The sequence below is a fragment of the Tupaia chinensis genome, unplaced genomic scaffold (genome assembly GCF_000334495.1).
Source record: "Tupaia chinensis unplaced genomic scaffold, TupChi_1.0 Scaffold000089_1, whole genome shotgun sequence".
In the NCBI taxonomy this organism is placed as follows: domain Eukaryota; kingdom Metazoa; phylum Chordata; class Mammalia; order Scandentia; family Tupaiidae; genus Tupaia; species Tupaia belangeri.
Genome location: NW_006159551.1, coordinates 158,291 through 183,737, shown reverse-complemented (window position 1 = coordinate 183,737; position 25,447 = coordinate 158,291). Strand labels below are relative to the sequence as shown.

Below are 25,447 nucleotides of genomic sequence, written 5' to 3'. Positions count from 1 at the left end.
CATGGCCCATAAATTCGGAGGCCTCTCAGACAACATGACATGATTCAGCATGTGCCTGGCACACTTAGGGAGTTGTCTGAACATGAACCAGGAACCTTCCCATGTGGGATTTGCCTCACAGGGCACCTGTACTGCTGTGTGGCACCATACCAATTACAATGACGAACATTGAAAAGATTGACTGTATCAAGTGTTGGTGAGAGTGTGAAAGAACTGTAATTCTCATACATTGATGATTGGCAAGTAAAATGGTCCAATTAGATTAGAATACAGTTTGGCAATTTCTTTTCTTTTCTTTGGAGAGTTATTTGCTATAGGGTGTGTGCGCTCACCAGAAAGACAGGGAGAGACAGAAAGTGAGAAATCACCCCCCAGGGGGGATGGACACACCGCAATCTCTTCTCCTCCATTCTCCTCTCGGGATCTTGGGCATGCACACACATGTGTCCGGCATGAGTTTAAGTCACCAGGTCCGGGACTTGAGCTGCAGTCGACTACATGGGAGTCCAGCGACATAGCCATTACACCAATTGCTAGTTCCCAGTTTGGCAATTTCTTATAAAGTTGTAAAACATGTCTACCATATAATCCAGCTATTTAGTCTGAAGACTAAATCCCTAGATCCACTCAGAAACTAGTACACAAATATCCTTAGCAGGTTTCTCTGTAAAAGACAGACATTTGTAACAACTCAAAGTCCAACAGGTGAACAGATTAAACCATGGTATTTCCATGTGGTGGAATACTAAATAGCAATATAAAAGTAGAAGCTATTTGATGTGTGTAACATGGATGAATTTCAAAACAACTGTGCTGAGTTTAAAAAAGAAGAAAAAAAGATTACACCCTGCATGATTCTATCTATGTAAAGTTCAAGAGCAGGCAAATACACACACACACACACACACACAGTCATTGAGGTGTATAATTTTTACTTTTGTACTTTACTGTGTATAGGCTAGATCTCAATAAAAACCACAAAACAATTAGAGGTAAGGAAGGAAAAGAGAAGCCAGTGGAGACAGAGAAATGTACCCATGCCGAGAACTACAATTACACAGATGGAAACTAGGGAAGGAGCAGAGTGGAATGCTAGTTCCAGCTCACTGATGCTGTCAAACATTCAAATCATTTCCTTCTTGGTCCTGCAATTCGAGTTTCGCCTCTCACACGCTGCATGCTGCAGGCAGACTCATCTATCTTTCAGTAGCACGCTGATTTTGTTACCACCTTGCTCAAAACCGTTTTCCGTACATCTCCCTGCCTATGAATTCAATCCCACCTCCCTAGAGCCAGGACACACATAACCCCTCGCGCTCTCCAAAACCAGTTTCTGTCCTGTTTCCCATGCCTATCCTATACTTTGCATCAAATGGGGTGAGTTTTATTCCAAGGCAGTATCTCGTTTCCGATTTAACACCGTTCTGTTACATGAAGTGACTGATGGCACTTCTTGCTTCTTTCTAAAATACAGAGCATCCTGTCAGTACTAACTCAAATGCTATATCCCTCAGGAAGTTCTCTTTTATCCTTCACACTTCTGCTCGCTCTCCCCCTGGTCAAAACCTCCTGAACACGTGGAATATGCCTGTTGTCAGATTTACCATCATGCTGTGTATTCTCACAACCTACATGTCTTTTCATCTCTCCCTCGACACCAAGATGGGAGTCACTTAGTATCATTTCAAGAAACACTCCATTAAGTATTGTTGTGATAAATAAGGGAAAGAAAAAAAATAGGAAGGGAAGATTAGACACCTCAGAGAAAAACATTTCCAATCTCTATCTTGAGTCTGCTTTGAAAGGTGGTATTATATTCCTCCAAAGGAACATCCAGCATCCTTCCGATATGTCATAATATACTTTATCTCATCCAGCTATCCCAACATATTTTTGGTTCTATTTTGTCTTTCAAAGTTTATTTCATGAGAGAGAGATAAGAGACACACAGAGAGATAGGTATTCTTGACAGGATCTTGCCACACCACCCTACTGCCCAAACCTGTCAAGATGACAGGACTGCAGGCATGAATGCTGCACCTGGGATGTTCAGGTCAACCTAGGAACCAAACCTGGGCCTCCCATATGGCTCTGGCATTGCACAGCAGCACCCTATTGCTTGTGCCACCGCAACTGTGACCCAACCCATTTATGGAACATGGTGGTCGTAGATGTACCCAGATGTGATTACTAATACATATAGAGAGAGTTTTCAGTCCTTTCTCCCTGCTCCCCTGCCCCCACCTTACCTCAACTTCCCACAGGGCTTTTGAACTAGTGGCAGATGTGGCTGACTGCCTGCCTGTCGTTCTCAGGAAGACATGCTGCTTCTTCCTGTGCTCGTCACAGGTGAGAAACTTCTCCTGCTCGGCATGGAAGAGCCTCACCACGTCACCCTAAAAGTCAACACGAGAAAGAACCAGGAAAAACTCAGTTTAAAAAGAGAGAGAACTAAAGTGCTGTCCCAAGAAGAACCAAGTATTAAAAAGCCACCAGCCCACCACGTAGCAAACTTACCCCCTTTAATATGTCATCTTTGTTATCACTCCATTTCATGAAAAGGACTATTTTCCAGCTTGTGTTGCAGTTGACGGAATTGACCTGGAAAACAAAGCAGTTATTTTTCCACATACTCCTCACAACAGCTGTGCCACCCCACCCCCAAATCTCTCAATGTATCCCATGAAGGAAGGCAGTTCGAGAACAACCTGAAAACCCTAAAGAGTGACACCACTGAGATCACAGCGCCTGCAAATTCAATTTGCAACTATTTCATGATCAATGGCTCATTTGCACCCATCACTATGGATGCACCGACTATGGCCAAAGGAAATGGGCTTCCTGTCCTTCTGGGTGGGCATTTTCCTCTTCCTTGAAGTCTCTGGTTCAGTATCCAGAGAGTAAAAGCCTAAGGAAAACAAGTACTTACAGAGTGGGATGAGCTACAAAGGCCAAAAAACCGAGTTCAATGTCAGCACTGTCATGTGTTCACGATCACTGTGAGCAGCGGCACCCACTGTGTGCACCCCACAGATGCCAGGCACTGAGCTAAGGACTAATAGTCACCATCTCATTTCCTCTTTAGCAGTGCCCTCAAAAAATAAGTGCACTTATCACCCCCATTTCAGAAATGGGTACAAAATGATGTTCGGGGAGACGGAGTAATGGATTGGAGTCACAGAGCTAGGGACTTGCAGACTTGGATGTGAACCAACATCTGTTCCACTCCAGATCCCATGTCCTTCGCCATGAGACAGTACGTCACGAGGAAGTTACTGGCCTTGTGTCCTACAGGTGCCAATTTAGAGACCATGCAGATGCATTGCCAAAAGCAAGGTATCACGCTGGAAGGGCGGCCGATGTTTCATAGTGTGCTCTTACAAATTAGAAAAAGGCACCTTCTGGAAGAAGACAAATTAGGAAAAGGTGCCCCTCAGATCTGTTTAGCAAAGAGGCCCTCCCTGGCATAACAGTTTGGAAGACAAACCCCAAGTGATGTGAGGCTTAGCCAACTGAGCACTGGGTGACTTCTAGCCCCCCAACTAACCACCTCCCCCTGCACAGACCTGTACAACCTTATGTGACAGCTCTGACTATGGCTGCAGCACCCCCACCTACAGATGGGCACACCACCTCGAGTCACTCCTGACATTCTTTCAGCACACTCGCTCCAACCCCAGGACGGCCTGCTCCTGCAGCATAACCTCCCACCACCACAGCGGATTTTCCTTACCTCGTTGCAGCCAGGGTTATCTACCAGCTGATGGCTGCTGGCGTGCAGGGGCTGACCAGCATTGACCGGGTTCAGGACAACCTTGTCACCTATGACCACCTAGAGAGGAAAGGAGCAATTTAGCTTTTCACGAGTCAGAGCAGGATCACAGGCTGACCAAAGGGTAGTTCTAGGAGGAGCATGAACTGAAGGCAGTCCATCCCCGGGAAGCAGAAAGATGTGGCACACACCACATGTCTTTGAAAACCTATCCCACGTGCAGGGATGGGGTCGTGCTTACAAGGTTAAGGCTGAATTTCATTCCATAATTGTTACTGAGTATACAGGGATGTTTTAAAAGTCAGTCCAGAGCAGTGAAAAAAAAAAAAAAAAAAAAAAAACTGTAACCTCTGTTACATGCAGTTGAGGTACTTCTATAAAAAAAAAAAAAACCCTCTAAATTTTAGGAAAAACACAATATTGCTAGAGGTAAGACTTTACCTTTGAAAGAATAAAGCCATAGCTTTATGTTTCAATGGCAAAGACTTTCATGCTTAATGAAGTATGAATATACATACAACATGTATTAAGAAATACATTTTTTACTATGACCCAGTCAGATATATGGCAATACACAGATGAGGGGACTTCACAAAGCTTATAGAAAAATGGAATTAAATTGTGTTTATTTTGGTGGAAAAAAAACGTTTGAAATTCATGCATAGGTTTTTCAAAACACCATTCACTGTTTTAAAGACCCCTCCCATGTGTGTGCAAGTGTGCATGCACACGCACCAAAAGCCACTCAATCCATTCCATGGCCCGTGAATGGATCAATACCAATAGTTTGTAAAGTACTATTCTTGATCTTCTCAGCTACGTCACAGCCAAACTGATTAAAGGATAAGCAAGCAAAGGATTTGCTGAAAATGAAATGTAGAGCAAGGAGTATTTGTTTTTTATTGCGACAAGCAAGGTGGTTTCCTAAGATGTAAACCCCTTCTGTTTTCGGTATGAAACATCTAGGGGGCATATACAATTAAACTTTCTCTAGCTCCAAATGAACACAGGTTCATTCAAAAAAAAAAAAAAAAAAAAAAAAAAAAAAAAAAAAAAAAAAAAAAAAAAAAAAAAAAAAAAAAAAAATCCAACACTTTTGGCAAAACCTAAACTTCAGTTTTTTCTGCTCTGGGTTAAGATCGATATTCACTGTACACCAACTGTGAGTGAACGGTCTGGCTCCGGATGCTTCTGGTTTATTACAGAGGATATAATATACACAAACACATTTCAAGTGCCCGAAGCTTGTAAATCCAAATGGCACTATTTAAAAAAAAATGTCAAAACCCAGTTTGAAGTTCAGGCTAGTTGAATATTTTGAGAAAATTACATGCTGTTTGAGGCACAAATTTCTTTTTAGGAAAACAAAAAAAAAGCAAGTATTTCAGAATCTTAACAAGGTCAAAAATGTAGCTGCCGGCATTGAAACATGCTCATTGTGAAGTACACGCCCATACAATGGCTCGCTAATTCAGCCAACACAGACCAGAACTGTTCTAAGTGGCCTTGTAAAGGAGTCCTGTGGCTTTATTTCCTAAAGAACCCTTGGGAGCAGGGCCAGCTCAGGGCCCACCGCAGCTGTTGAATGAGGGGGCAGCCTGCCTGCTTACCCACACAGGTTCAAAGGAGGCTAAACCTAAAATCCACTCTGCTTCCTAGCTACCACATTAGTTTCCCACCCTCCTCTTTTTATTCACCATTTCCAAAATAGAGAGACATCCCTATTCCACTAACAGATCTGCAATGACAGGGATCCTCCTCAGGACATTAATACCAGACAGTTGCTTCTGTGGACAAGTTACTGGTACAATTTTTTTCAGCAGCTCAGTAAGAAACACGTAGTGACTGTAGTTAGGTCTCGCTTCTGTCCACGCTTCCCTGTTTTCCAAACTCCAGTTTCCATAGTGATTTCCTTCTCTCCATCCGTGAGCGGCTTTCAGTTAACCTCTCCTAATTGGCTCCGACACGCAGCTACAGCCGGAACGTGGCCCAGCACACTTTCTAGAACGGGGATTTGCACTTACGCTGTCACCGATGGATCGCAGCTTGTAGAATGGCTGAATATAAAACCAGGACCCTTCATTTCCCGCCTCGTCTAGTGTCACCCTCATGGCATTCTTCTCCAGGAGAGCAGGAAGCCTCTTATTCACAGTTAGGTATTTATTACTTTTCAAATGCAGGAGCTAAAAACCCACCAAGAGAATAAGGTGAGTGTCAGTGAATCTCTGAACTTCCTACCATTTCTCTCAGTCTCATAAAATATAGATCAAACACGCCTCCCACCATTGAGCTGCTTGTGAAGTTAGAGAATCATGAAGTGCCAAAGGCTGTGAATAATTAGAAAAGAAGGGCAAGTGAAGGGAGCAGAAGTAGAGGAACAGAAGGAAATGTATTTTGTTCTTTCTCAACATGGAGACACGCCCACCATGTCTTGGACAGGAAGAGCTGCTGAGGTCGGCCGCCATCACCAGTTAGTGGGAAGAGGCTAACCCTGTGCAGAGGGGCTAAGAAGCTGCAGACTACATGTGCCCTAGCACAAAGATGGGGCAGTTGTGAGCACAAGAAACAGTCTGATTTAGAAGGCAACCCCATTAGGGGAGTGTCATTCCATTTGGAAGAACATGGCTTGAATTTCTAACATTTTATTCTCAACTTCTGAGTATGGGTTACATGAAGAAGATGGAAAGAATAAAGATCTATATGTATAATAATTTGTCTGAGAGTCTAGAACAGGAATAGCTGACCAAGGCTTCGCAGTTCCACCGATTATAAGAAAAAAATAAAATGGAAGGAATATGAAAGACTGCCAGGTCTCTGGGAAAAGACCAGCATGGGACTCCAGCGCTAACTACTAGCAACTTCCTTTTGTCATGTTAACACATATAGTTGCTAGGTAAATATGAATGGCATATATCTTCCAGACACGCTCTCCTAAGTTACAGTCCACCTGCCTCAGTCTCCTGAGTAGCTGGGACTACAGATGTATACATTATGCTCAGTTTTTCAAGGTGGGTGGAGAATTAAGCCCAGGCCTTTCATGTGACTGCAGCCTGCCAAGTAGCAGGATCTTTCAGTGGGTGCTATCGCAGCTGGGCCAAAATGATTTTATTACCAAAAAATTCTGGGGCTAGCTATATGCCATAGCAGTAAAAATGGTGACTGTGATTCAAATCCCAAGATGGTCAACCTGAAACAAGCATGTGAGCAACCAAGATCCAATAGGCTGGAGGACTGAAGGGAGGGAGTCACGGTGTGATCAGACTGTGGAGGATGTCTGCCTGTCTATCTGTCTCTGTCTCTCTCTTACTCTCACATGTGTACTCATACACAGTATCATTGATTTAAAGGTCTATTTAAAAAAAAAAAAAAAACTAGCAGCTAGCAGATGGTGTAGTGGTTACATTGCTGGACTCCCACAGGGCCAGCTGCCATTCGAGTCCCAGACCTGGTGACTTGAAATTTACACCAGGTGCAAATGCATGTGTGGCCAAAATCCCAAAAGGAGAATGGAGGAAAAGGGATTGCAGATTCGCCACTCCCCTGAGAGGTGATTTCTCACTTTTCCTCTCACTGTCTCTCTCAGGCAAGCGCACGTGCCCAAAGGCAAAAAAACTCTTTAAAAAAAAAAAAAATCTGAAGATATACAACTGTTCTTAATCCCTCTGGCACACAGTCCTTGACTATAGATAAAAATTACAGGGAAGCCACTTTGTACCAAATAGGAAGAACTTTCGAAGCAACAAAAGTCAAACAAAAGTGTAACTCCTTTCCAGGTAGAAAGCTTCCTATGTGAAATATCTGCACATTCTTAAATGAACAGCTACAGTGGAGAGAAAGCAGATTCCTACTCTGAGAGATGACCAAATAAAAAGCCCGAGAGACCATCCTACACAGTAAGAAACACTAGAATTCTGACGTAAACTGCCTGCCTCCATACGTTGGTGTGTTTCTCAGTTCCATTCGCTGTAATGCTTCAGCTCCAGAGAGAGGGCTGCCGTGACCTACCTGGATCACATTGCCATACTGAATGACGGTCCCCAGCAACTTCCTGTTTTCTGTCTCGTTCTGCTTCTTTTCCAAGTCTGCAGCATGCTGTACATTGAGAAGGAAGAGTGGTCACAAATAGGAAACAACAACATGTTCTGTTCCTCTGCAGCATGAATACAAGAACCACAGAAATAAGCGAATCCCTAAGAACACCCTGAGGCTGCATGAGATGGGCCAGTGGAGTTAGAAAAACCAAGCACCCTGCCTTTGCTTTGTTGGCCTTTTCGGCTTCTTTATAACGTTGGGTGTTTTTTATTTTAAGGAAAGCATAGGCATTTGCTGAGGGAAAGACTAAGTCAAAAAGTCTACATATTTCTAAAGAAAATTAGGGAGGGCTGGGAAGGACATTATATAGCCCTTTTAGGATGTGTACAAGTCCTCCAGAAGGACTTGAAGTAAAATAAGAATGAATTGAAATGCTGGGTTGGCATGGTTTGTGGTTTGGTGACCTTCAGTGTGTTATTTAACATCCATGAGCCTCAGTTTCCTTCAAGAATAATGACTGGGGCCAGGCTGCAGCATGGTAGTTAAGGCAGCTGGATATCACATGGCTAACCATATGGCTGAATCCTGGTCCTAGTGGCCTGAAAAAAAAAACCCAAAAAACAAAAACCAAAAAAACAACAGGGGCATGTGCATACATGTCCCAAATCCTAACAAGACAGAGAAATGGAGAAGAATGGATTGTGGTTTGACCATACCCCTGTGGTGGTAGTGGTAGGGGAATGCTTTCTCTTTCTCCCTCCCTCCCTCTCTCCCTCCCTCCCTCCCTCCCTCTCTCTCTCTCCCTCCCAGGTGAGTGCACATGCCCTCTGGCACTTAGAATAACAATATTAACAACAATAACAACAATACCACAAGTGCAGGCAACACAACCACCACCCTTCGCAACCAAGCTCCCTCAGCACAGGTCTCCGAGCCATTCTCCCTTCCCTTCAGAAGCACTCTCCCTTCACTGTCTCCCATATCTTACTCTCTGTTTTTCACACCTGTGTTCTACCCCGCACAGAGATCGCCAGGTACCCACAGGTTTGGCAGGTAGTTTTCTAAACAAAACATCAAACTAATCTATTTGGACTGAGAGCTTACACTTTGTAGAGAGTCATGTGTTCTTCTTACTAAGCAGTTAAAAGCTCATACTGACTAATCTCAAGTAGGGGGAAAAAATGTTCATGAGAAAAATCCATGGATTCAGTAAATCAAAACACATTTTCCAAAATGCAAATATAGTTTTTTTCTGTTTAGAACATCACACAGAAATGATTCACCTTGAGACAATACTTAGCAACATTTCTTAGACTGAAATGACATAAAGGCTCTTCTTTCTCTTTTTTTAAATAATTATTTTATTTTATTTTATTTATTATTATTATTATTTAATTTTTTTATTTATTATTATTTGAACAGCGACAGACAAAGAGAGAGAGGAAAAGTGAGAAAGTAAGCCACCAGGTCCGGGACTTGAACTGCAGTTGGCCATGTGGGAGTCCAGTACCTTTAACCCACATACCACCTGCCAGCCCCTAAAGGTGCCTCTTTAAGAGGAAAAATCCTTAAGGACATTTTCCTTATGCTCAAGAGGTCCCAATCGCCTCAGTTTATGAAGCATTAGTCTAAAATAGGAAGTTCCTACCCATCTTCAGACTAAATATAAAAGCAGCAACCAATGGTCACAGGTACATCCAAAAGCAATGGGAAATTACTCATCAAAAGGGTGCATATTCCACATAAAAAGACAAACACCAACAACTCCAAACAACAAGGGCATTTGTCTAAAAACATAAAAGACAAAAGTGGAACAGAAAATAAAAATGGGAGAATAAGTATCTAGAGAATTATCTTAAAATAAATATATTCTCAGACCAACCATGTTGTTGGAGTCCCGGACCCAATGACTTGAGAAATACTCCAGGGGCATGTGAGTGCAGGCTCAAAATCCCAGTACAAAAAAAAAAAAAAAAGAGGGAAATGCATGTGCCCTCTGGTAAGAAAGAAAAAGACAGACAGAAAGAAACAAAGACAGACAGAAAGATAACTTGCACCCATTGATGATTTAAAATGTAAAGACACACAAGTAAAATGACGTGGGACAACCACGAAAATAAAAACCAAGGTTATCTTTAAGAAATAGCATTTAAGGATCCTGTCAAATTTATAAATTTATTCCTTTTCCTAATGACATATATTTTGGAAATACTTTCCTACAATAGTCACATAATTTCTTTTCTTTCTTTTCTTTTCTTTTTTTTTAGAGAGATACTTTTGCTATAGGGTGCATGTGCTCGCCAAAGAGACAGAAAGCAGGGTGTGGCGGGGGGCAGTGAATGGCCATGCTGCAATCCCTTCTCCAGTCTCCTCTTCGTACTCTGGGCATGCATAAACACATGCCCAGCTTGAGTTTCAAGCCACCATGCCCAGGACTTGAACCAAGGTTGACTACATGGGAGTCCAGCAACATTACCATGACTCCTTCTGCGGTCCCAATAATTATATAATTTCTTTAAATATATCTTCATCATGTCTCTGTGGCAAGCAGCCTGGATTTTTTTGAAGTCACCTTAAATTCATTACCTTTTCAACATTTAAAACCCCCTGATTATTTAAATACCTGTTATTCTTTTCCAATGCACAAAGTTGAGGTTTCTTTTTAATCCCTAAGGAAGAAAACACTCTATGCTTCAGTTTCTAGCTTATTATTCACCACTGACATGACCATGTTTCCTAAACACCACCAAGGTCACCCCATCTAGTCACCTGCTATTTTATTTCAGAAATAGAGAAACCATTATTAAATTACTATAGAAAGGTCACTGGAACAGAGGAAAAAAGTTTATTTACTTAAGGCCATCATGCTCTGAGTTACGTAATAGGATATTGAATTTAAGGTTTCAGAAAACAAGCAACTCGGAACCCAGGCTTTAAAAGACAATAAGGACTTGTCACACCTCTGGTTGATCTTAGCTTGTCAAAGGTACGGCTTAATGTAAGTGATCATTTCTCAAAAACAAAACAATGTAGGTGTCTGTTTCAAGGTAAGAGATGAACAGCTGCTGGGAAACAGTCACTGAGGACTTTAGAAATGAGCCTGTGACTTGCAAGAGGAGAAAGCTAACTTTGCCACACAATTTTTGGGAAATCATGATTCCTAAGATCAAAACCCATGTATTCCTGCAAAGAGATGGCGCACACACAGCAACTGGCCACTAGGTGTCATTCTGCTTCAGTGCTGTTTACGTTGCTTATTCCAGTCAAAAGGAAGGCAAATGGTCTAGACAACTAATTCCTTAAATGGCATTAATTTAAAATAATCTGACCTTTGATTGGGGTGCTGCACAGTAGTTGACAAAAATAAAAATGAAAACCCACTGGAGACCGGCCATCAACCCCCAAAGGCAAGTGGCTGCCCAAAATACGACATTGTAATGACTGCTCTGAAGCTTGCACAGGACTTTCAGACACCAGGGGGAAAGTTCCAACTGGGCAGGCGTGTAGGAACTGCACAAAGTCAAACACAAAGTCAACGCTCAAGACCTGAAAGTCACACCGGTTATCTCAAATCCGGGGAAAGAATCGTTCTCCCTTTTTTGTATTTTAAAGGCACAAATAGCATGAAAGAGATAATTCATTCTCTCTCTAAATTCAATAAGGAGTGGAAAGTTCTTGATCACCTTTAGAACCATTTTATTTTTTCAACTATACTGTGTTTTCACAGTTTGTTCAAGAAGAAGCATGGAAGACAACTGCTGATGAAACATGGCCCAGATCACAGATTGTCAATGGGGCTACAGAACCACACCGAGCCTTAGCCATTTCGTGTGGGTGAGGAGTCTATGCTTCAGGCCTTAAATGAGTTGGGTGTCGACCTTTTTTTGAGAACTGAGATATTACACATAAAAACAAGATTTTTATTTTCTCTTTAAAAAGCAGAAGATGGGAAGGGGCAAGTAGATGGTATAATGGCTACATTGCTGGACTGTCACATAGTCAACCATGGTTCGAATCCTGGATCCAGTGGCTTAAAACTCACACCAGGCTCATGTGCATGCATGCCCAAAATTCTGAGAAGAGAATGGAGGAGAAGGGATTGCGGTGTGGCCATCCCCCCGGGGAATGATTTCTCGCTTTCTGTCTCTCTGTCTCTCTAGTGAGTGTATGTGCCCTATAGCAAAAAATATCTCTTAAGAAAATAAACAAACAAACAAAAAAGCAGAAGACATGGCAGTAGCTCTTGGCCCATGTTCCCACACAGTAACTGCAGAGTTAGAGCTGCCCCTGTGGGCCTGCACGCAGGCACCCTTCACTTAGAAAAACCACCCACCAAGCCCCCTTTATTCCTACTGGCTTCCTGCTTGGCCAGGAGGAATCTGAATTTATAACCCCTGCTGTAAAAAGCGTGGGAGAAGAAAGACTTGTGATGTACTAATAAGAACTCATTTAGCAAAATGATCTTTATAGCAGGAAAGCAAAGGCAGGACAACTAAAGACATGCAGACCTGCCACAAAGATTACCCCACATGCATGCGCCCTAAATAGCTCTCGCCTAGGAAACGTGCAGGACGAAGCAACCTTCCCCACTCATTCAACTAGATGCCCATGTTTCCAGCCCCACTCATTCAACTAGATGCCCGTGTTCCCAGAACAGATTTCAGGGGGGTTCTGGGTTAGCACAGTGACTGGGGGTGGAGGTGCTGATCTTCAATGGCCAGGAGCCAGGGATGCAAATGCCACAAAGTGTGTGGCACATTCTCGTCCAAGGATACACCATCCTTTAACCCCTGCATTTTTACATCTGGCTGGATGTTCACAGAGGTTTAAAAGCGATGTGAGATTTGCTGGCACCTCATTGCATTTTACATCTTGGCACAAAGCACGGGTTTGCATAGTTTTATTCATACCACTGCCGACACATTTCCCAAAAATGCAAGTACTATTTAATAAAAGGAAGAAGGTACTTTGCATTCTTCACGACCAAGAGTTGCTGATGTTGTGGGAAAAAATCACATCGGGAGGACAGGACTTGTGCACCATCGGTGCTATATCCCTGCATTGGTCACGGTCTACAGCGGTCTCATTCATGGGGTTTTACTCAAATCGATGTGAGCATTCACTTCCTCAAGTCTTCCAGAGACCTCATCCCTAAGCAGTAACTTAAGTATCCAATTTATTACTGAATTTATCACTCTTCTCTTTTGTAATTCTTTTTAAACATGCATCATCTGTTATTTAAGAATTTATTTCACATGCATGAAGTTACGTAACACTTGCTAGGGAGCAACAGGTCAGTTGGGACTGAGTACGTCTGAAACAGGGGTCTTCAGAGTTTATGGAAAATGGGTATTATGAAAAAAGATGCAGAGTTTCCAAAAAAATTTTGCACCAAAATAAACTTGTGCTTTAATTCTATTTTTCCACGTACTTTCTGAAGTCCCTTCATATAATCCTCTCATTATAGTGATAAAATAACCCTTGAAGTCTTCAAAGCACTCTCTATCCTCCAGGCCTTTATTTCTGTTGTTTTATCTTCTTCTACCCATTAACTTCCACAGGTGCCTCAGACTGAGACTGAGGCTTACCTGTCATTTCCCTCTTCCTCCAGGAAGTCTTCCTTAACACTGTATCACATACCCTTTACTCAGCAAAAACAGATTTGGAGGCCCTTTCTATGTGTTCTCTGAGCCTCGTGTGCTTTGTCCTGTAACACAACTGTTGTCATGTCATCTTGTCACTACTTTATTCCTTAGTCACTAGTAAATCCCCCTAGAGGGGACTGGCACAGGCTCATGCAATAGTCAATGAATATTTCCTAAGTGCTTACGAAGCCCCAGACACTCTCCTCTAGGAGCTGAGGATACAACAGTGAACACATGAGACCATGCCTCTGACCCGCCCAGCTGTCATTCCAATGAGCACAGATGGTGATGGAACATGACTAACTGCAGGCCGCGGTCGGTGCTGTGACAGGTACCAACAAGGCGCTGTGCTGAGCAAGCGGGACATGGCTCGGAGGAAGTGACAGAGAAGAGTGCCTCGCTGAGATGACGCTTCGGCTGAGGCATGAAGGGTGCAAAGATCCTGACTTAGGAAAAGAATATCCTAAACACGACGAATTGAAATTCAAAGGTTGTGATGCTGCCGAGGATCTGGGATACTCCAAATGTATCAAAGAAAATGAACTAAAGGTGCCTGGATAGAGTGAAGTCTGAAAGCTTCAGAGGCGGGGGCGGGGCTAGGGAAAGTGTGATCTTACAGACGATGACGGAAGTCTGGATTTCATTGTTAAGTACAGTGGAACGGCTGCTTCTGCTCTTGCACTGGGTTCTAACCTCACAGAGGTTAGGAAACAGGTCTCCCCATGGTACCTGGGACATCTAAACCCACCTAAACCAATATGCAATGACTGACCGAGTCCCTTCACATGACCCTCCCTGACCACATGCAGCCGATTCTGACTCCAGCCTATGCTAGCCAAAGGCAGGGCAAGTGGAGGTAACAGCCTTGTTAGCTCTTCGGTGCTCGGGGACACTCTAGGTTTTCAACTATTATCACCAAGCACCAAGGAATACGGCTCTTTACTCAGCTACGTCTCTCAGTGCCTAGAACGTATGTGCCCAACTCTGTTGTAGAAACAAGGGATATTTGGGACAAGCAAAAATGGCTCAAATTTCTGCCCTCATGGACTTGACTTTATAACGGGGGCAGAGGGCGGGGGGAGAGGAAGGGACTAGATAGTCAACAAAATAAATGAGAAAAATCGTGGTAAGTAACATGGAGGGGCTACAAGCAGGATGGGGAACACGAGACAGGCTGCAATTTCAATGACGCGACACTGGGCACGTGCCATGTCCTTCTTTTGAACATCTCAAAGAACTTTCCCACAGATCAACGTGGAGTGCAAGGCACTACAGGAATTACGTCATCGCTCTGCACAAGGGGAGACGAGAGCAAAGCAGCTCGAAACCTTGTACGGTCACACAGCACAACAGCACTGCAAGGAGCAACCTTCTATGAGCCAAAGTAGTAGGATAAATACAACGGTGAGTCGAAATTTCTCCCTTTACCACGTGCCCGGCCCTGCTTGGACCTTTCACATCTTATTTCATGTCATCCTTACAATCACCTCCTGAATGTAGATATGACCAATCTCCCCATTTTTATAGAAGAGGTAAGAGAGGATGCCTAGTTACCGAGTGGAGAGGATGCAGAATTCAACAGTAGGGTTTGTACTTCTGGAGCGTGTGCTCATAACCAAGCCACCCCCAGAAGGGAGCGGCCATGACGTGGCCCACCACAGCAGCCCAACCCCCGTACGTACATGCAGTTTGTTGAGCAGCACGGCGTCTGTGGTGTTGTTGGCTCCGGGCTTAGCGGCTTTCCAGAACTGCTTCTGGGCAGAGTAGCGATTCATGGGACATAGCTTGAAGAGGCAGTCTAGAAGTGGAAGAAACAAACAGCAATGGTTACCGAGGAGGTAGCTCCACTCCACGTAAGAAAAACACCATTTATGTAAGGTATTATGATATTATCCACAAGTATAAACTGTGACACAAAGTCCCTGTACAAACCTGTCTTTCTAGATTGAATTCTCACCACCAATGTGCAAGATGACAAGTGAGGAAACTAAGGCTTGCAGAACGTGAGTCAAAATGTTTATTTTCACAGAGTGCGTTAGCGACAGGGCTGGGACGCAGTGTCCTGATCCAGGGTTCTGGATACATCCCCCAGTTATCTCCGTTAGTCTGACGCACACACGCAAGGACGAGATGTCCTCACTGTATACACCAACACATGCGAGCACACTTACACAGATCCAACTCCCTTCAGTCCTGCCAAATTCAAAAGCATGCTATAGAAACTTATTTGGAGGGACCTCCTAGGGCAGCAGTCTCTGGCATGTCATGTGAAAGATGAGCCCATGGGGTGAAAAAAATATCTGAATTCGCATTTGCATAGGATGTGCCTTGTCCCTTTTCTGTGTGCTGTGATGTGCTTCCGTGCGGGATGTCTGGGCTGGCAGGACTTTATACATTGTCTTGTGTTATCTCCGGGGATTTCATAAGTTCATCAAGAAAGGGAAATTGAGTATAAGCTTAATTGGTGCCTTTTTTTTAAATCCATGCATAATTTTTTTTATTATACACACTTCCCATGACTTTTTTTGAAGACCCCACATATAACAAACCCTCATAAAATGAACAAGTGGCTTCAAATGAGCTTTGCAAAGAAATCCAAACATTGATGATCATGGTCATGCGACTCAAGAAACAACAAACAAGAGGCACAAGTCCTCTACCCCTCCTTCCTTTTCTCGGCCACTTTTACATAAAAACAATGATGATCTAATCAGATCTGAAAAAGGTCACCAGAGACTTAAAATCATAAAGGCAACTATTAAAAAATATAGTCTTTAATGACAAACCTTCCCCTAGAGCTTTAAGGTATGGACGATAATATCATGATTAAAAGGACACGGTTAATCTTGTTTTTCATTAACTTCAATTTCCCTGCTTGCTTTATAATGTATACAATATATCAGTACAGCCACATAGGTATGCTTTTAAAAATATACACACCCTCGCACACAAGGTTCAGGGGCATAAGTTTTTTTGATAGAGATATGCCATCTTAAAAAGTTTAGAACTAATTACAAGAAAGAAAAAGAAGGCAAGGAGGAAGAAAAAAGGAAAGAAAAAAATTGTTCTAGGAAATTCAATTTAACACTGATATCCAACCCCTGAAAAATTTACATTTTGTCATACTGGGTTTCTAAATTGTATGTGTAGAATAAAATTAATAAATTTGAATAAATTCACAGATTCAGAAAAACTACACTTTAGAATTGGGTTACGGTTGTACATTTGTGCTTACCTGTTCATTAAAATAGATAAGATATATTTTGAACAGTAAATACCAGGTTGTTGCCCTAGCCAAGTAACGATGTAAAAGTAAGAAAACTCATTTGATGTCAATGCATATACACTGGGGCCTCCCTTCAGTTCAGATTTTCTATTCCAGGCAGAGCCAATCAACTATTACCATGGACTGCAAACACACATACTTCACGTTCTTCAGCAAATGTAAGAAAGGGATCATTTAATTATAGAAGTAAAGGTACTTGACCCCATTTCTAGTGGGTCACTGGAAACATCGTGATGCATTTTTGTACAGAAAAACAGAAAAATACATCATGACTTTTCCGACAACCCAATATAATCTCCATTCCCACTAAATATTTCTACCTAGACATAGCAGTTAGAGAACTACTGACAGGATCTTTATCAAGAATCTAATCCATCTACTGAAAGTAATTTGTTTTACATATGGAAAATACTGTCAAGACCAGTAGGTGATGAGATCCCCCATGGCCAACTGTGAAGTTCAAGTCCCAGACCCAGTGGCTTGAAAAATATGCTGGGCACGTATGCCATGTGTGTCCAAAATACCCGAGGAAAACAGAGTAGTAGGGATTGTGGCATGGCCATCTCCCTTGAGGGGCAATTTCTCACGTTCCCTCTCTCCCTGTCTCGCCCCAATGAGTGCACGCCCAACAACAAAAAACTAAAACAAGTCTAAGTCTTTTGTGAACAGAAGTTGCAGCAGTAGAAAAGCAATTTAAAAAGAAGAGCTGTGCTTCCCAACTCTGATCAAAGGCAGTGGTCCCTGGCTAGGCCGTAGCAACTCAGTAACATCATTGCTAGAGACGTGGTTTTCTACCACCATGATTCATGTCAACTCTCCATTCACCCGCTGATTCATCTCCTACAATCATGCGTCTACTGACCAGGATTCAATGGTTTACCTCTGACACAAGATTGAGGGTAGTATCTGGGCTGGCCAGGGTGATTTCCATAATATCCATGTGACTTTAAAAAAGACATTCAAAATATTTAAGTCACCAGTAGAACTATGTGACACATGATTTACTTTACGGACCAAATGAGCCCAATAATTTCCATTGTTATCGGTAAAACGATCTGTTTATTTTCCTCTAACTTACTTATATGATGACAGCTGTTGGGTCGTTGGAAAAGTCATGAGGCATTTTCGCATAGAACAACAGAAAAAAAAATATGTCGTGACTTTTCTAATGACACAGTAAATAGTAGGTGTTCAAAAACACTGATTTAAGTTTATCCGGGGACAAGCAGGCTGGATGTATGATGTCCGGGAATAACAAGCGATGGGAAGTACCGCCTTACGACGGTTCACGGTCTAACCGAGTCAGGCACCTCACTGAAGCCACGATGGGGTTACCACACAGGCTCCAAACTTCTGAGAGCTTGAGAGGTGAGAATGTAAATTTCAGCGCTGTGATCCAACCGGAGCCGTGCTACAACTTCCACACCGACTGTTTTCCTCGTGCAAAACGGAGCGCCTCATTGGACCGAGTGTATTTACAACCAACTGTCTATGCAGATACGAGACGCTAACATGCTAGTAACAGAACCAAATTAGCCTTGCGGATTTGGCCCTGTCTTCTCAGTTGCCTAGCAACTGATTCAAAGTGAAAATTAAATTAAGGAATTCGAATATGATGTTAAAGCAACCTTCGGAAATTTTGCAATTTCATGCCTCCATACAGCCCTTTGCTATTTGGATGGCACAGCAGGGGAAAATTAGAGTTCTGCTGGGTCCTAATACTGTGTTAAGTATAGGAATAGACAAATACAGGAAATCCAGTGGAGAAGTATATACAATATATATTTGGGGGGAAGTGAGCACATATATGTATGTCTGTGTACATACAGACATGTATGTGTATGCACATGTATGTGTACGCACGTGTATGTATACACACATACACCTTGGGTTTTTTTTTTTTTGAGAGGTTTTTCTTATAGGGTGCATGCGCTCACCAGAAAGACAGAAAGAGACAGAGAGACAAAAAGCGAGAAATCACCCCTCAGGGGGGATGGCCATGTCTCAATTTTTTCTCCTTCACTCTCCTCTCGGGATCTTGGGCACGCACGCACACGCACCTGGCGTGAGTTCAAGCCACCGGGTCTGGGACTCAAACCACGGTCGACTACATGGGAGTCCAGAGACACAGCCATTACGCTAACTGCTGGTCCCTACACTGTGGCTTTTTAATCTCCAAAGAAATGGCACAAATAATATCTCAGGTGACAGGTATTATTTCAGCTCTTTTTAAAAAAATATATTTTAATTTATTTACATTTAATCACATATATCCTTACACTGTGCATTTCTTTTTTCAGCACACAACATGTGTATCAGTCAAGACCAAGATATTACTATATATGTTATCATCAGCAAATAACTTCTCATTTTTTGTCAATTAAGCATACTTTTAATTTTCCTTTCCCTTTTCCCTCTCCTCCCCTTCCATATCAAACTTCCCCCCCCACATGGCCCCCCCTCGTTCAAGTCTTGGAGCTGGTGGCTTGCTTTTTCATTCCCTGCACCCCCTTTGGCGAGTGCACATGCCCTGTAGCAAACTTAAAAAATAAAAATAATGATAAAAATAAAATTAAAGAAATAATTTTTTAATGTGTGGGTAAAACCAGTGTCCTTTCTATTAATAAAATATGAAAATCTAATATGCTAAAAATGTCATTTGTAAGGAGCTCATTTCTTCCCACACCAGCCTCAACATGGGGTGAGCAAACTACCTTACATTTAGTAAATACCCCCCACCCCCCCAAAAAAGCAAAAGATCTTAAACTAAAAATACGGACAAAGCTGAAATCCAGTGACAAGTACACTGTAGTTTTCTTCTGGAACTTTTTTTTCTCTTTCCATTTTCCCTTTTACCAAAGAGAGGTAATAAACTTATTTGAAAAAAAAAAATTAGATAGTTTCAATTTGGTCTATTATTTGCACAAAGCCCCATAAAAATTCAATTTCTGATGCAAGACACCAGATACTATTGTATTGTTGAATTACACAAGTAACTATTCTGCTACAAAATAAGAATGTTCACAAATATTTTCTAATTGCTCTTTGAGGAATAAACTAACCTAACCTTTCAAAAAAAGTTCTTTGGACTATTCCAAAGCTTTAGCCTATGCCACTGGAGTGAGCAAAGGAGAAACCAGCTCAACGAGGGGATTCAGTTCCATGTTAAAACCCTGGGTGGGCTAGAAGCCAGACAACACAGGCGGTCAGGATTATCCGTTGTTTAAAGAACATTCTGGAGCTTGTTGGAAGACTGCTCTACTAAGTAGAAGATGAGTCAACTAGCAGTTTGGGACATGTGGGCACAGTTTTTAAAAAAGCAAGAGAAAGGGGAACTGCAAGTGAGCCGGAGGAAAGTGAGACGGGACAAAGTACGCAGCCTTCCGGAGGAGCCGATGAGTGACCAGGTTGATAACAATGGCTGAGGAACAGCCCCACTGTCCCTACACCATCCTATCAACCGCAACAATTTTTAACTGGAGAAAGGGTCCCTGGGGGAGGTGACTTTATTTTGTATGTGATGGTAACCTGGACCTAGGGATAGGCAACAGTACAGCAGTAAAACACATTGTTCTGCAAGGTGATCCCGCCTGGGAGGTTCTCAGTTCAAGGACAGAGACCACTCTTGAGTATGTCAAATATGCACATGACCAAGATCCAGGCTGGCTGATCATCCAGCATCAAGACCCCATGGGGGAAGGGATAGCAGGTAGAGTGGTGGTTAAGGTGCTGGACTCCTACATGGCCAACCATGGTTCAAATTCAAGTCCCGGACCTGGAAGCTTGCTTTCTCACTTTTCTTCTCTCTCTCTGTCTCTTGCTGGCAAGCACGTGTGCCCTGGAGCAAATTTTAAAATGATAATGTTAAATAAAATTAAATAAATATTTTTATTTGAGAGTTTTTTCATTGTTGGTTTTGTTTTGTTTTGTTTTGTTTTTGATACAGGGCACATACAGCTGGCAAGACAGAGAGAATGAGAAATCACCTCCCACAGGGATGGCCATGCCACAATCCCTTCTCCTTCATTCTCCTCTCGAGATTTTGGGCATGGACATAAACGCGCCCAACGTGAGTTTCAAGCTGCCAAGTCCTGGACTCACACCATGGTCGGACATGTAAGAGTTCAGGAACAAACCATTATGCATCTGCTGGTCCCAAACAGATCTTTAAAACACAACAAAAACATCCCTTTGGCAATTCTGTATCTGTTTCTAGCAATTGTCACAGAAGAAATAAACTTTTTAAAAAGATACAATAGAGATACTAAATGAAAGATAAAAGTAACTCTGAGAAAATAGAGACATACAAGAGCAGAAGAAATGGTCAAGAAAGAAAGCAGCAACAAAATAACCTCAGAAGGAAGAATGTAAATTATAATCACAAAGAAACAAAAGAATGTTACTTTAAAATATAACAGAATAAGAACACTTAGAAATTCATAATACAACGAAAAAATTATTTTAAAAAATTTCATGAGAGAGAGATAAAGATTAATAGGTATTTTTGACAGGATCTCTCCATGCAGTGATCCTTCTCCAGCCCCAGCCTCCTTGCAGCCAGGACCACACGTACGCACCGCATGCTCAGCACATCTAGGTTTGTTTGGGATCTGAACCCAGGCCTGCCCTGTGGCTACAGTACTGTGAAGTGCACCCTACTGCCTGTGCTACCGCACCTTTGGACTTAAACTTTTTCTTTTTTAAAGAATTATTTTATTTTAATTAATTAATTTAGTTAGTTAGTTACTTATTTATTTAACCAGAGAGGGACAGAGAGAGAGAGGAAGTGAGAAAGCAAGCCACCAGGTCCAGAACTCGAACCATTTGGCCATGTAGGAATCCAGCATACTTAACCACTACACCACCTGCCGGCCCTTGGGCCTAAACTTTTAAAAAGGTATTAAATGCTGAAACTGAGGTTGAACAAGTTGCATAGAAAGTTTAAAAATAAAAAACAAATTAAGAAAGGAAAGGGAAGAGGGAGAGAAAGGAGGAGAACGGAAGAGGGAGGAGAAGGAAAGGAAAGGAAGCAAAAGAAAGGGATTAACAGATCAGATCGATCCACAGGTCCTATTCCTAAGAGCAATTTCAGAAAAAGAAAACGAAGGTGCAGAAATTATCAAAGGAAATTCATGATTATCCTCAAACTGGAGAGAATGACTCCCCGGATGGTAAAAATTAATTTCTTCAGCTAAGGCCAAAAACAAACAAACAAAAGACCCATAGACATCATTGAACATTTTAGACTAATACGAACAAGGAGAAGATCCTCAGTCTTCCAGCAAGAAAGAAAGGTTTCAACAAAAACAAAACAAATAAACAAACAAACAAACAAAAAACAGAAAAAAGAGTATCAGATATCTCATAGCAACCCTGGAAGCTCAAAATACAATGGGGCAATGTCTGACTGAAACTAATCCTCAACCTAGAACACTGAACTGCATAAAATTATACCCAAGGTATGAGAGCAGAATATACTCAAGTTTAGAATCAGGAAGCTGCTGAAAGTTGCACTCCACCAAAACAAAAACAAACAAAAAGAAAACTATAATTTTTCAAATTAAAAAAAAAATTATTTTTTTTAGGTTCCTGCCATAGGGCACATGTGCTCTTCAGAGACAGGAGAGGGAAAGTGAGAAACCACCCCTCTGGGGAGATGGCCACACCACAATCCCTTTTCCTCCATTCTCCTCTTAGGATTTTGGGCACACATGCATGCATACCCAGCATAATTTTCAAGTTGCCGGGTCTAGGGCTTGAGCCATGGTTGTCCATGTGGGAGTCCAGTACCTTAACCATCATGCCACCTGCTAATCCCAGAGAAAATATTTTCTAACAGTAGTTTGATTAGCAGAGAGGGTGGCCTGGCTCCGTTCAAATGCCACTCTTGCTGGCAGAGATGGTTCACTTAATTCTGGTCGTCAATATGAGGAACAGACTAGGGAGTGAGGCCCTAAGATGAAACCATGGAGACATGACACTGCTCAAACTTGAAGCAGAGAGACATCAGATTCTTGGGTCAGAGGATGGGGGTAAGGAACTAAGAACACACCATCAGACCCTTATGACTTAGGGAAAACATCCTGAGGTTTTCAGAGAGAAGACTCAGAAATGACGTAAGAGCTGTGTAAATAAAAAACTCAAGAAAAAGTTGCATATTAAAATATGGTGTGCTTTTGGCTCAACAGTGAATAATATGTATGTCATCATAATAACAGAAAGAATATTCATTAAGCCCAAAAGGGTGATATAAAATTAATGGGAGAATGAAGGTGGAGTAGAGAAAGGTCCTAAAGCCAACCCCATCTGTAACAGTAAGGACAAGAAACGACATTTAAAACAGATTCATCGAGGCTGGGCCCTGGAACCTAGTGGTTAAGGAAACCAGATCTCACATGGCTGATGGTAGCCACGGCAGGTGCATGTGCATGTGTGTCCAAGCTGTCACGGGATGGGGTAAGAGAGAGGAGATTGCAGCATGATCAGGCCCCACTGAGGGGTGTTTTCTCCTTCTGTCCCTGTTTCTCTGCCTCTTTCTGGCAGTAGCACATGCCCTCTAGCATAAGATAGATTAATCTATAGACATAAGATAGATTAATCTATAGACATCAAGAGGCACATCATCTAGAAACGCGGTGGTAAGTACAACAAAATGTTGAAATATTTGAAATTGTTGCCTCTGAGAAGTGGGAAGGCATGAGGTGTCAGACATAGGACTGTTATTTTTATTCTGTATTTTATCGGTATTCGGCTATTTTGGTGAAATTCACATAAAAGAAAATGAGACATTTTAACATCGACAATTCAGTAGCATTTTGTACATTCACAATGCTGTGCAAGCCATTTCTATGTAGTTTCAAAACATTTCATCATCTTGAAAAGGAAACCCTACACCTATTAAGTAGTTTGTCCCCATTTAATACCTCACATTTGATTTTTTAAAGAGGATATGCATGTGTCAATAAGAATATTTACATTTTTAAACCACTAAATCACTATTCGGTTTTTAGTGAGCTGACCCTTTTAACCACAGACTGATAAATGGAAACAAACTGGATGGTATCGTTTGAATGTCTTTTAAATATTTTGATTTTTTTTTTTTTTTTTTTTTGAGAGTGATTTTTGCTATAGGGCATGTGCACTCATCAGAGAGACAGAGAATGAGAAATCACGCCCCTAGAGGGTGGCCATGCTGCAATCCCTTGTCCTCCATTCTTCTTCCCACTGGAGGATGCAGTGCTGAAAGTACCATTCTGGGAGTAAAGATCAGGCCTTCATCAAACACCAAGCCTGCTGGCAACTTGAAAATGAACTGCCCAACCTCCAGAACATTTGGCCAATACATTTCTGTTCGTTATAAATTACCCAGTCTGCACAGACAGACAAAAATACTGGATAATACTATGTGTCAGTGGGGTATAGAAAACGTTCTGCACTGTTGACAGGCACTCAGCCTGGGGGGAGCTACCTGAGTGGCAGCCACAAGAGTCAAAGTAAACACACACATGACCTGTAACTTGTAATCCTGGGCATGTAACTCAAAGACAATCCTGGAGGAGTCCCCAGATCCCACACAACCATACAGGAGGGTATTCCGGGGAAGAGAATGATGAGCAGGCACACCCACTCCCTCCTGCATCGGCCTGCAGGTGAGAAAACACACTCACATCATCAGTAATAACCAATCATGTGACACCACCATGACACAAAGGATTGGAAAAATGAGGTTCAGCTGTGTGCCCAGGGAGAGAAAATGAGTTTGCAATGCACTAGCCAGTCTGTTACAGCCTTTCCTTGAGGTTGCCAAGAACCCATTTCATTCTTTCTTACCACCCTACTCCCAAGACCACCCATGGCTGGAGCTGTAGCAGTTAAGCACAGTCCCTTCTCTTATGGAACTGGAACTCTTCAGACTAACTCCATGATCTGGTGGTTAAGGCAGCCAAATCCCACATGGCAGACCATAGGGTTCAAGTTCTGTCACTTGAGAAACACACCAGGCATATGTGCATGTATTGCCCAAAATGCCAAAAGGAGGGAGGGATGGAGGAGGAGGAATTGCCGCTTAACCGTTCACCATTGGGCGAGCTTGTCCTCTCCCTCCCTCTCTCTGTAAAGTACACCTGCTAGCAAAAAAAAAAACCAGAAACAAACAACTTAAAAAGAAAAAAAAACTTGAATGCTTCAAAACTACCTGGATGAGACAAAGCAATCAATCAATAAATTACCATTGCTCTAAAGCTGTTCGTGCAGCCTCTGGTCATCAGCTCAATTTTACACAGGGGTAGATCACGGAAAGCTGTATATAAACTACCAACAGTAGAGACTGACACGTTGACTACTCATATTGGGCCCTTTTCTAAAAAAGATTAGAAGCCACAGAATAAAATTTTTATTAGAAAAAGACAATATGATTAATATGGAGAATGGGATTTGAATGTTAAAGGAGTAACATAAATGAAATCCAAATACCCTTATTTTAAGAACTCTTGGGGAACCAGCAGTTAGCTTAATGGCTATGTTGCTGGACTCCCATGTAGTCGACCGCGGTTCGCGTCCCGGACCCGGTGGCTTAAAACTCATGCTGGGCGTGTGTGCGTGCATGCCCAAGATCCTGAGAGGAGAATGGAGGAGAAGGGATTGCAGCGTGACCATACCCCCTGGGGGGTGATTTCTCGCTTTCTGTCTCTATGTCTCTCTCTGTCTGTCTGG

At 42.3% G+C, this 25,447-nt stretch overlaps 1 protein-coding gene across 11 annotated transcripts in view; it reads right to left on the bottom strand.

The window, feature by feature from the left end:
- Positions 1–25,447, bottom strand: part of ITPR1 (inositol 1,4,5-trisphosphate receptor type 1) — a 404,888-nt gene that overhangs the window by 238,903 nt on the left and 140,538 nt on the right. For all 11 annotated transcript variants that reach the window (XM_014585765.2, XM_027769774.1, XM_014585767.2 and 8 more), the window contains exons 5-10: positions 15,132–15,247; positions 7,778–7,864; positions 5,797–5,955; positions 3,734–3,832; positions 2,518–2,601; positions 2,250–2,396 (exon numbers count right to left, since the gene is read on the bottom strand). In XM_014585765.2, coding sequence (XP_014441251.1) covers positions 2,250–2,396; positions 2,518–2,601; positions 3,734–3,832; positions 5,797–5,955; positions 7,778–7,864; positions 15,132–15,247 — 692 coding nt within the window. The remainder of the gene's footprint in view (positions 1–2,249; positions 2,397–2,517; positions 2,602–3,733; positions 3,833–5,796; positions 5,956–7,777; positions 7,865–15,131; positions 15,248–25,447) is intronic.